At 53.6% G+C, this 12,714-nt stretch overlaps 1 protein-coding gene across 2 annotated transcripts in view; it reads left to right on the top strand.

Moving 5' to 3' along the window:
- Window positions 1–9,634, top strand: part of STUM (stum, mechanosensory transduction mediator homolog) — a 58,179-nt gene extending 48,545 nt beyond the window's left edge. The window contains exons 2-4 of one of the 2 annotated variants that reach the window (XM_059905387.1): window positions 4,888–5,067; window positions 8,509–8,517; window positions 9,600–9,634. In XM_059905387.1, the coding sequence (XP_059761370.1) occupies window positions 4,888–5,067; window positions 8,509–8,517; window positions 9,600–9,634 (224 nt within the window). The remainder of the gene's footprint in view (window positions 1–4,887; window positions 5,068–8,508; window positions 8,518–9,599) is intronic. The other variant, XM_059905394.1, reaches the window with a different exon arrangement.
- The last annotated feature ends 3,080 nt before the right edge of the window (window positions 9,635–12,714 follow it).

Genomic DNA, 12,714 nt, shown 5'->3' with positions numbered 1-12,714 from the left:
ATTGTGAGTTAGAATCAGCTGGGGGACTGTTTCTTTCATCCTTTCAAACAAGCAATCCCTGGACCCATCCCTGGATGCGTCACTGTGCCTTTGGTGGTCTGGGGGTGCAGCTCTGCAACCTGCATTTGCATGAACTTCAGTTGGAGAATTCTAATGCGCAAACCGCTTTGGGAAATCTGCTGTAGACCCCCCCCTCACCCCTCACCTTCTCACCTTGTCGAGAACCTTGCCACCCACTTACCCTCTATCTGGTCATGTCCTCACCCTCTCCCCTCTCTGGCGGCTTCTCCTCAGCAGGCAGACAAGCTGAAGTTTCTCCCAAGTACTTTTGAGAGAGTGGTCCTCACCTGTGTTCTGAAATCCTCACTTCATTCTCCCCTCAAACCTCTGACATCCTGCTCCCTCCTCATCATCCTCTCAGCCCCCCTCTGAGGCTGCTGGTGACCTAACCAGACCCGGGACCCACCTGTCCCTTCTCCATCTCTGCGGTAAGTGACCCTGTCCACCAGCTTCTCTTCCCTGAGATGCCTCTGTTTCTGGGACACTCTCCCTCACCTCTCGGATCGGCCCTGCTCTGTCCCCTTTGTGTTCTTAATGTCCCCCTGGGTCTTTCAGAGATCTTTCCTTGAATTCCATGCCCTCCCGGGTGACCTCACCTCATTCGCTTTGGTGACCTGCGCTACCCGCAGCCCCTGTCTCCAGCTCGGCTCTGCTCAGCAGCCCGTGGGCACGACCCTCGCTGGGCTCCACACCTGGATCGTGGCTCCACCCTCATCACACAGTGTGGGAAACCAGACACCCAGACCCACCTGTGCCCCCTTCTCCCTTCCCCGACATGCAGCAGGTCCCCCAATCCCTGGGACACCCTCCCCTCCTGGGGGTCCTTCTCCCCCTCCCCTCCCCGCTGCCACGCCTCCCTGCCCACCTCACCTCATCTCATCTCCTAGCCTCTGCCTCACCCCTTCTGCCCCGTCCTCCCCTTGGGAGTCAAAATCCTGGTCTGTGATTCCCCATTGAAACCCTTCCCGGGGCTGCGTGTTGCCTAGAAGAGGAAGTCGGGCCCCACAGCAAGTCCTTCAGGGCCCTCTGCAGTCTGACCCCTGCCCGCCTCCAGCCCCGTTCTTCATCCCTACCCCGAACGCCGCACCCTATGCTCAGCTCCCTGTGCCCTCAAAGTCCCCTGCCACCCTCTGAGCTTCCGGACGGACACACTGGGTCATCTCTGGGATGCTCTTCCCCTCCTCCTCCCCTTGATTGTTTCCCATCAGCTTTCCAGACGTCTCCCCACTTCATGTTCTCTTCTGTGAAGCCTTTCCTGATAAACCAAACAAGATTCGTCACTGTTCCTTTTGTGACCCAGTGTCCCCACCAGAATGTGAGCTCCTGGCGTGGGACCCAGCCAAGCCCCACCTCCTGCTGCACTCTGTATTCCCAGGGCCCAGCACGGGCTCGTGGTTGGTGCTCATGCAATAAGTTAGAGCTAACCCGTCGCTGCTGGAGAGGGTTCGTTCTTTAGCGGAAGACTCATTTAAAGTAATTAACACCTCTTCATATGAAAGGGTGCTAAAATCATTTTTAAAATTTCTGGTTGAATAGGTTAAAACGATGTTTTTATATTATAAATCCATAAATCCATTCACGGGACTTCCATGGGGGCGCAGTGGTTAGGAATCTGCCTGCCAATGCAGGGAACACGGGTTCGAGCCCTCGTCTGGGAAGATCCCACATGCCGCGGAGCAACTAAGCCCATGCGCCACAACTACTGAGCCTGTGCTCTAGAGCCCGCGAGCCACAACTACTGAGCCTGCACGCCTAGAGCCCATGCTCTGCAACAAGAGAAGCCCCCGCACCGCAGAGAAGAGTAGCCCCTGCTCTCTGCAACTAGAGAAAGCCTGTGCGCAGCAACAAAGACCAACACAGCCAAAAATAAATAAATAAATAAAATTTTAAAAACCAAAAAAACAAAAAACAAAAACGGACTGTCCATTTGGTGAGAGTGGGAGAACAGCATTTGCCTCCCCAAATCTCCCAGAGGGCCACCCCTGGCGCTGTGTCAGGAACACAGAGGGGCTGTTTAGACTTGAATCTTGATCCTGAATCTGTTTGGTTGAACTTGAACCCTTGGTAATTACACTTTAGTGAGCATTATCATTATTTGAGTGGAAGGAGAAACTTGCTTAGAAATGCAGATTCCTGGGCCACCCCTTAGACATCCAGCTTTCAGATGGACACCCAGGCATCTGCATTTTAAACAAATACTGCAGGTGATGATGCAGGTGGTCTGAGGATGAACGTCACACTGGTTGCATTTCTTTGGGTCCCCGTATCCCACCTGCTGTTCACCAGCCACTGTGCTGGGCTGGGGGCAGAAAGGTACATGGGATGCCACCTGGGACCTCAGAGGAGTTCTCAGTAACTCAAGAGGCAGAAGCACTCACAAGCAGTGGCAGTTGTTCGGATGAGGAGGAGGACGGGGCAGGGTTGGGATCAGAAATCAGCCTGGTGGACTCAGGGGTCGGCCTCGGATCTGAGGCACGAGTGTGTGGGCTGAGGGAAAGGCCACATTAGGAAGCCAGTAGGAGCCACAAAGTTTGGGCAAAGAAGGGCCAGAAGCCAGGGTGCAGAGAGGGAGGGAAATCAAAGCTCCCCCAGCTCCATCCACCCCAACCCCTGCCTGCCGAGTAGTTTCCTCAAGGAGCAGGAAGTATGAGAAGTAGGAACATGAGAATCACGGGCTGATTTCCCAAGTGGCTTGCATTCTCGTCTGGACCTGCTTTCCCAGGTCACTCCACCTGTGAGGTCAGGATGACAGAGCATGGCCATCAGCATCAGACAGCGGTGGGGTCAATGCCCACCTGTGAGTGTGACCTTGGGCAAGATACTTAATTCTTGATTGTGTGTGTGTGCGTGCTTTAAAATGTAGATTGTATTATTAGTTAGGTATGGTGAGGCCAACAGATCAGGAAACTATGGCCACTGAAAAGACAGTTTTTTTTCTCTTTAACATTCCTCTTTTACTGAAGTATAGTTGATTTACAATGTTGTATTAATTTCTGGTGTACAGCAAAGTGATTCAGTTATACATATATATGTTCTTTTTCATAGTCTTTTCCATTATAGTTTATCACAGGATACTGAATACAGTTTTCTGTGCTCTACAGTAGGACCTTGTGGTTTATCCATTCTATATATAATAGTTTGCAGGAAAGATAGTTTGTTACTCACAGTTCCTAAGAGGAGGGGACACACCGCACTTTGGGGGTGGCGAATGAGGAAGGCACAGTTAGGAGGCAGAGGGAGTGAGGGGAAAACGTGGGGAGGAGCCTTTACTGTGGTTTCCATGAGAAGGAACGGCGAAACAGGGTAAGCAGGTTTAGGATTGGCTAGTTTGAATCATTTCAGTGGTCTCTGGCGTGTAGGGGCTGCCCTAGTGGTCTGGTATCTGGCTCTGGGTGATTAGGGTAGGGGGGAATCACCCAGAGTGTGAGAGTCCATAAAGGAGGAGTTTGGGTGTGGGCTTTGGATCGGTTGGCTTGCGTAAGAAAGTCATTTAGTACCTCTAGGACTTGGCTAGCTCTGGGAGGGGGTCTCTCCAGGGTCAGCAAGGCCCCAGATAGCAAAGCATCAGAAACACCTGCTTAATACAATATGTAAGATAGTGTGGTGGGCAGAAGGATGCCCCCCCACCCCGAAGATGTCCATACCCTGGTCCCCAGAACCTGCAAATATGGTACCTTACATGGTAAAAAGGACTTTGCAGATGTGACTAAGTTAAGGATCTTAAAACGTGGGAATTACCCTGGATTATCCGGTGGGCCCAATGTAATCACAGGGGTCCTTATAAGAGGGAGACAGGAGGATCAGAGTCAGAGAGAGAAGATGTAAGGATGGAAGCTGAGGTCAGAGAGGAGAGATGTGCAGCTCCTGGCTGTGATGACACAGCCACGAGCCAAGGAATGCAGGCAGCCTCAAGAAGCTGGAAAAGGCCAGGAAACCAACTGTCCCCCAGAGCCTCCAGAAAGGACCCAGCCCTGAGGACCCATTTCAGACTTCTTATCTCCAGCATTGTGTTGTTTTAAGCCACTAAGTTTGTGGTAACTTGTTACAACAGCCATAGGAAACTCATACAAATAGAAGGAAGGCCAGCTGCCTTGCAGGGTCATTGAGGGGCTCAGAGCCTGTGTAGAAAAAAGCCTGGCTGGAGAGAAATGTCAGTAAATGTAGCAATATTACCCGCAGGGCTCTGGGAAGTTTGGGACAAGGTAAAGACCGTGGACACACCCACCACGTTGCTCTGTGCCTTGTGGCTGCTCAGTAAATCTCGGGCTCTCTGTCCTTCCCCTTTCAGGTCTGGGGTGCTTGGGGGCGTCCCCTCAGGGAAGGGTTCTGGGAGATATGCCCTGGCCTCTCTCCCCTCTGCTGGCACCCACAATCAGCGTGTGTGCTGGGGGTCATTTCCTGAATTTACCCTGTGGGTGGCTTCTGTGTCACCTCAGTGGCAGCAGCTCCTACCTCTGAACTCTTAGGCCCTAAGGATCGTTGCCACATGAGGTTGGTGCCCTTTCCACCCACTGTCTGTTGTCCTTGAAAGTGGCTGCACCGTTGCTCCTTAATGGCAGGGCCCGATTGTCATGTGACATCTGTGTTCCCCCAGAGGCCCCAGGACTGTGCTGGGTCCTTGGCATCCCCAGGCCATGCCTCCTCCAGGCTGGTACATTGGCATCTCCAGTACGGGCAGCAGAGGTGGTCTGAGCAGGAAGGTGCCACACAGGCCGCTCTCTCGGAGCTGCCGGAGGGCGAACCGCTGGGCCCCAGGCTAGTGATGAGCACACGTGCCGCTGTGTCTCCCAGCGGCCTCAGAAGGCTGTCCCCTCCGGCCTCTCACAGGGACGTTCGTCTCGGCCTTCACCGTGCTGTGTGGTGCCCGCACTGACCTCCCGGACAGGCACGTGTGCTGCGTCTTCTGGCTGAACATCGCTGCGGCCCTCATCCAGATGCTCACGGCCATCGTCATGGTGGGCTGGATCATGAGCATCTTCTGGGGCATGGACATGGTCATCCTCGCCAGTGAGTAGCCGCTGGCGCCACCCCTCCCGGAGGCGCTGGAGCGGGGCCGGCAGGCGGGGAGCAGGGCTGGAGGAGGGGCAGGGCCCAGGGTGGTCTGGGCGTTTGCGATCCTTCGGGGCATGGGGGCTGCGCAGGGCGATCTGCACACCTGGGCCCGCTTCTCCTCCCAGGGCTCACCTGTGTCCTGCTCACTAGTGCCCGTGGCCGCCTGGCTCCGGGACCCTCCCCGCACGACCAGCCCCGAGGCCTGCAGGGAATCTGAGACACCTGAGCCGGAGGGGAAGGGCGTGAATCAGGGAGGGAGGGAGCCCCCGTTCAGCTCAGAAACAGCCCGGCTGACAACCATGGTAGCGGGGGTGTGGCCCGCGTGAGCTCAGATCCCCTGTGCCTCCATCATGCCATTTCCAGAAAGAAGGAAAAGGCCACTGGGTATGTTTGCCCTCAGGAAACACTGTAACTGTTTTTTTACAACTAGAACAGCATCATTTCAACTTCTTTTAAACTAAGCTCTTTGTTCCTTGATGCTAAAGCCTTGCTCTTCCTAATTTGTCTGCAGTGGACCTTCACCAGTCACTTAACACAAACTTGATCCCGACACAAAACTACCAGAGGAGACTTGATTAACATTTTAAAAATAACCTAGTGAGATCTTAAAACAGACACCTATTTTAAGCAGCCACGCTCGTCACCCTGTGCCCCTGTGCATGTCCCTCCCTGTATTGTCACACGTTCTGTCTACCTCATTAGGCCTCAGTTCCTCACTAACAAGGACCACGTCTCCTCAGGCCCTTTGCCCTTCTCCCCGCACTCCGCGCTCCTACTGTGTCCTACACCTGACAAAACCATTGGCAGGTGGAATGTCAGTGCCAGAGGTGAGATGTGCCAGGTAAGGACAGCAGAAGCAGGAGGGGAAGCCCAGGGGTCGGGGGCTCTAGAATGATCTAGAATGATTCCTAGTTGACCCAGTCTGAGTTCAGGATCCTGTGAGGATCCCAGATTCAGGGCACACACAGATGCCAGGGCCCAGCAAGGCTCGGGTCAGTGACCAATTAAGCCACCAGGCCGGAGAAAATGCAGGTCCCTGAGCCTGAGCGAGCTCGGCAGAGCCCGTAGATTGGTCAGACAGGCTGCTTGGAAGCAGCTCCCCCCCGCCTGCGATGCTGGACTGCCAGGGCATCCCAAAGTTAGAGCTGGGAGACAGGGGCGCCAGAGAAGAGGGAGGGGGACACTGGGCAGGCAGAAGCTGAGGAGCAGTCAGAAGACAGTCCTTCCTTGCTGGGGAGAGCAGCTCTCGGGGCAGGGGCTGCTGTCAGGGAGGACGTCGGTGAGTGGGCAGAGCAGGCAGAGACCAAGGCAGGCCCCTCATGGGAGCCTCGCCCCACGGGCCTGTCCACGGACCACTTGCGTTTGTGGGGAGGGGTGCAGAGCATCGCTAATTGGACAGAAGTGCTGGCTGTCATCCCGTGAGTCCTGAGAAGCCAAGTCTGACAATTTCCCAGGGGAGTTGGGTGCTTCCCGAGAGGCCTGTGTAAGCTCCGGACCCTGGTCCCAGTTGGAAACTGGAAGGGGCCTCTGCTCTCAGAGGCTTCCTCAGCGGCAGATGGACAGCCTGTGACGGCTGCCCCGTCTCCACCCAGTATGAGCCCCGACCCCTCTTACTGCATCATCTCCTCATCACACAACTGTCTGGCCAGGCACTGGGGCATGTCAGTACGGAAATTTCCTGTTACAGCGGCACAAGCCTGTGTCACAGGGTGGGTCTCAATAAATGTGTTGGTGCCTAATCTGATCCCTAGAGCTTTCTGGTATTCTTTTTTTTTGGTCATGCTTGATACCAGGACCCACAGGGTCTGGATCTTAGAGATAGCTTCAAGAACTCCCCTTGTCACCTCCTAGAGGAGGAAACAGAGACCCGAGAAGGGCAGATGGGGACCTGTCACTTCCTCACCTTCCATCACCCTAGCTGTTGACTCAGTAGAAATCCCTCTTCTGTGGCTGGTGTCGGGGCCATATTTGGGCTGCAGGCTAATCAACTGCTGGAACCCACCTTCCCACCCTTCCTACCCTCTTCCCCCCCATCCAAGCTTTCACTGTAGGTCACCTCCTTGGTTCCAGGCATGCTGTCTTTGTGTCAGACTTTTTAGAACACTGTTTGGGGTATGCACTTGAGGGCTGCACCAGAAAACCCAACACACCTCACCGCTACCCACTTACCCGACCTGGCCACCAGACTTGCTCACCCATCTCAGCAAGGGGTGCCTTTGCCCCTTCTCCAAAAAGTAAGCCCACCCTCAAAGGATGAGTAATTGCCACTGTTGAGATGGTGCTGTGGGCTGGAACTGCCCCGAGCAACAATGGAGTGTGTGTATCCCAGGATGACTATGTAGACGAGAATAGCCACAATTGACTTATTTGTCCTGGTAGGTAGTTGGATAAGGGGCTGTCCTTTCTGGTGTCACTCCAGCCCCATCCTGTGAAAATGAAGGGAACTTTTCAATTATAACAATACAGGGTGATTTTTTTTACCTGGCATTGCCTGGGGTGTCATCAAGAAATGTACCATCAAGAAAAACCTCCTAAGAGGGGAATCAGAGAGATATAGATCAAAGTAAAAGTTAAAATCAGGAACTTATAAGGCCGCTGCTCTATTTATATTAATAATAACAAATAACAGTCAACAACAGCCTGTATTGGTTGTGGGTCAATAAATATTTGGTAGTTGTACGAGAGCCTCTTTCTACTGCCATACCCATGACAGACATGGCTAATCAATCATGACACTTCCTGCTGAATAGTCTTACATGTTCTTAACACAGGGCTTCAGGCAGTCACTATCAATGGATCCAAGATGTCTGCAAGATAAAGTCTGTTTGCCATCCCCCACCTGGGTCTTTCCCAAAGCAATAGGTTTTATATATGTGGCTCCTGTCCACATAAAAGGCGAACCCCGTGGCTCAGACAGAGCTGGGCTGGGGCCAGGATGGGTCACTTCAACATCTTTAGGCTGTCACAGTTAAACCTGTCCTGTACCCGTCCCTCTTGGGGTCCATCCAGAATTCATCTCAAGACAAACATGGGTTGGGGGTGGAAGAAGAGTGAGGGGCAGGAGGTGAGCAGAAGAGCGGCCTTGGCTGAGATATGGAGGGAAGGGGAGAGAGCTTCTTGGCAGTGTCTCACCGAGTGTGACCCCCAGGGAGGGGAGCACGCTCTCTGTGCGCTCCTGCAGCCAAGTCCACACGCCTGCTGGGGCTGGCCGCTGGCCGCAGTGGCTGGTCACCGTAAATACTGGCCACAGCCCGCTTCCATCTCCTGGGCCCCACTGTGCATTCTCCCTCTTTTTATATTTCAGGCAGTCCCTCTGGCCTCTGTTTTCAGACTGTTTTCTCTTTCTCTTTTTCTCCTCCTCCTCATGCTGCCTCATACCCCTGTGTTGCTCCAAAGTTTCCCAAGGTGAGTCTGTTGGGGGATGACAGGCCTCATGCCTGGGCTGTCTGGGGCCTCCCCTTCACTGCCCTGCCCCGCACCCCCAATGCACACAAACACCCCCGCTCCCAATTGGTCAACAAGCTTCTATTTTCAGAAGCTTCTTTTTTTTTTTTTATTTTGGACAATGTTTAATTAAACACAGACACAAGTAGAAGGTCTAGTACAATGAGACCCTAAACGCGCATATTGGCTTTAACCATTATCCGCTCACGGCCACTCTGGTTTCATCTATTACTCCCTACATCTTCCTCTACCCCGAACACCTAAATCTGATGAATATCTGGTAAATAAAGAGAAAAACTACATGTAAGTCCCCTGATGCTCCTCTGTGGGCTGAGTTACCAGCTAACAGGGGTAACCGCTCAGCAAATTCCAGACTTATAATGTCACCCTTAAATATTTCAGTAGATGTCTTTAAAAAAAAAAAAGAAACAAACAAAACCACAATACCCTTTCATGCTCAAATAAACTAGCATCAGTTCCTTGATATCAACAATGGTCAATTTTTTCCCATGTCCTCGTAATCATCACCAAGGCTTTAAAGGCTCGAAGCCATCAGTCGCCTTGGCCTGTGTCAGAGACGTCCAGCTGATGGAGCACGCACGCTTGGCTCCCGCCTGCTGTACGCTGTCTTCCTTTTTAATTCTTTCCTCCTCTCGGTCCACATGTACCAGATGCCCATCACTTGGGGAAGCCGGCCTGGTACCTTCTCCCAAGGCTCCGCATTGGGAAATCACAGCAGGCCAGTCTGCTGCGGCCACTTTTGTGCAGTAGCTTCAGGGGTGTGGATTCAGGAGCACAGTGATAACCTTCCAAGCCCCACCAGATCTGCAGCAGACACCCTCCTCTCATATATCCCCCACTAAACCCAAAGATCCACTGTTCTCCATTCATCCCTTTGTTTCCCATTAAAAGCCAATGACCTTGGCAGTCATTTACACCTCTGTGTGAATAAGTTCTAGCATATTCTTGTCTGGGGGCACCGCCTGGAGAAGTGCTGAGGGATGTGGGTGTCTGACCATCTCTCCTCTGCTTCTTCCTTACAGGCTACAAGGAGCAGGGCATCCCACAGCAGCTGTGAGCCCGGGCGAGCCACTGAGAAGCCCGGTGTCCAGGAGGGCCACGTCAGGCAGAGGCGGGCACGGGGTCTTCACACATTGTCTTCTGCCGCTTCCCGGGTTTGAAGTGGAAAAAGGGGACTTAAAAATATTATTTATTTTGAAAACGCATCTGCTTTTCTCAGCAGGCTCTAAGGGCTACCAGCTCCTCCCGCTGCTCCAGACAGCCCTGTAGTGCAGACACACAGGGCATCTGGGTTGGGTGGGGAGTGGGATGGAGATGGGAATGCCTAGAGAGAGGCAGGAGCGCCCCGGCCCGGCCCGCTTCGCGTCACCCGCTGCCCACTGCGAGGGCGCGAGGGGCCGCCAGTCCAGGCAGCGGTGGCCCCGTCCAGACGAGCAGGGCTCGTCAAGGGGCAGGACTGCAGCGGACACCTCCTCCGGGTGCCCAGCCGCTGCCAGATTGGTCTCCTGGGGGCAGCGGGTGTGAGGATGGACAGACTCCAGCCCAGTGTGGAAAGGCCTGCTGTGCCCTCAGCTGTCAGGGGGACGGATCCCCGCAGGTGTCTGCTGACCCTAATCGCAGCCCTCACCTCCTCGCCCCTGAAATCTCCAGGCCTGGGTGTGTTTGACCTTTGTTTCCCTGGGAAGGAGGGCAGTGGCTCTATTCCCGGGGCGAAACTGCTGGAATTGCCGGATGTTCATTCACAAATTTACCAACCCAGGCTTGCATGGGCAGCCTTCCCCATTATACTTAACACCATTTGAGGTCCACACTCCCTTTTCTGAAATCCTTGGGGCCGAATGGGTCTCTGACGTGACAAATTTTGCATCTGAGGAGGAGAATAAGAGATATTTGCCGTACATTTCCTTACAGCCCGGCAGAGTCTGGACAGCGCACCACCATCAAACGCGCGACCATTTCTGCAGAGAAACATGTGAATAGTCAGACTAATTAGGATCAATAAAACTGTAAATAGCCTTACCACAGTACAGGTCAGATTTTGCCACTAAATAAGCTATGGGAGAAAACTCACCATTTGAGAGCTTTGGCGGTTTTAGAATTGTGAAAAAAGAAAAAGAAAAAAAAACTGTATGGGGTGCTGGCCCTCTCTCTGAAAATCCTTCTTGCAAACAGATGCATTCAGGTGGTACTGTTGGTGTTACACAGGGATTTCTCCTGTTGCAAAGGGACGGTCAGGCTCTTTAAGACGCCTCTGTAAGTGATTGTTACAGAGCCGGAGTCAACAGAAGCTGTCTGATTCAAGATCAATCAGAAATTAAGAGAACGGAGATCTAAATGACAGTGACAAGGTGGACATTTACATGTCTGTTTTCTTTTCATTTTCATTCTAATGTAGGAATCGCTAGAATGTGGGACTGGCCCAAAGCCGAGTTTTTGGCCTTACTGGACTTTGTGCCATTGGGTGTGTTTCTCTCCAAGGGGCATTTCCTATCCATCAGGGGCTCAGTCAGAATTTGGCCAGGGCTGGAGGAGTGGTCTGTCTGGCCTTTTTTCCCGTGCTAGACAGGAAGGCTTGGGGAGCCGGCCGCAGGACAGGTCCCTTGCTCCACCGTGAGCCCCTTTGCGAGCCGCTGCTTGCATAGTCTCTGTTCCTACAACCCTCCACCTGGGGCAGTGGCCCACCCACCCCATCCACTGGGCTTTCTAATTACAGTCCTGCTGGGAAGTGGACCTCAGGGTCCCTGTGGCCTGGAGAGCAAACCGGCATCCTGGGAGAGACAGAATTCCTACCAGCCACTTGCTCCCCCAGCCCACCCTGGCCCTGACTCAGGGGTGGGTTCTCTCCTCCTTGGCCTGATCCTACCCCTTAGTTCTGATGAGCTGCCTGGGGCCGGGTTGCACTTTCTGGACACCTGGCAGTGTCTATGTCTTCCCCCTCCTTTCTCCCCGGCCCCAACCTGGGCCTTTGCTGCTTCTTTCACATGTGGAAGCCTCTGTGTTTTCAAGGTGTGGGCTCAGATCTGGTTTTATGCAGAAAGTCAGAACCTTCTGCTGTGTGAAGACAGCAGCCTCCAGGCCAAGAGGAGGGCAGGCTGGCGGCTGGCTGCTCTCGAGGAAGCGGCGTCAGAGCCCAGAGCCTCCCCTAGAATCAGATCAAAACAGCTCCAGCTGAGGGAAGTAACTCCAGCCCACGGCCCGTCACCCCAAACAGCTCCCCCGAGTTTGCTTGACACGCCGGAGAGATAGCAGGTGTCAGGAGGGGACTGCCCCCACAGGGAGAGGGTGGATCTTATTTTCCTGGCATGGCCAGGGGTGGCTGCTGAGGAGGTAGAGAAGACAGAGCAATTTATGTCTCGTGTTTAGTGACACATTCAGACACAGGTGGAGTTTTCCTGAGTGTCAAGTGTCACTATGTGTCCCAGTGTGGGATGGCTTCATGCCAGGGTCTGTGTGCTTGGAAGGACATCTCCCCTCCTACCCCCCAGTTCCCCAGATCCTCCCCTCACCTGCGGCTGCTTCTCCAAGCTTGAGAAGACACCAGCCTCAAGAGGCAGCCCCTTTCCAGGTAACTGACGTGCAGAAGAAACCAAGAGGACCCCAGCCCGTCTTCTGAACAATGAGTCTATGCGGATTGCCAGGCGGGTGGATCAGCTCAAAATAGCTTCTCTCTGAGTGAGACCATGGTCTCAGCATCATCGTCATCATTAGATAAGGAACAGTGGCTGGTGTACCGCTAGTCCTCTGAGCTGGCCGCTCAGGCTTTTAGATGGCCAAAGGTAATTTATGAAACACCAGCCAGCTGAAAAGCATAGTTCTCTGGCCAGCGAGACCTTGGTTGACACACAGCCCTCTGGTGACAGATCTGGGCTTACCTCAGTGGTGCAGCACAAGGGTGATGGTCCAGAAACCCCAGGGTGCATTTCAGGTCCAGCCATTTGTCAGTCAGAATTCCGTAGGACATTCCTAGGCCACGGGTGTTCGGGGCAGGGATCACAGGCACACAGAGAACTTCGCAGTGAATGAGATACTCCCAGAACCTAATTATGACACTTGGAACACAGTGGCAATTCCCTTGGGCCAGAGCAGGATCCTGGAGCAAGAATGAGCCACCTGGCCGCCTGGGAGTGTCTTGTGGAC

Source organism: Balaenoptera ricei, chromosome 1, assembly GCF_028023285.1.
Source record: "Balaenoptera ricei isolate mBalRic1 chromosome 1, mBalRic1.hap2, whole genome shotgun sequence".
Taxonomy (NCBI): Eukaryota; Metazoa; Chordata; class Mammalia; order Artiodactyla; family Balaenopteridae; genus Balaenoptera; species Balaenoptera ricei.
This window is presented reverse-complemented; position numbering and strand designations above follow the sequence as displayed.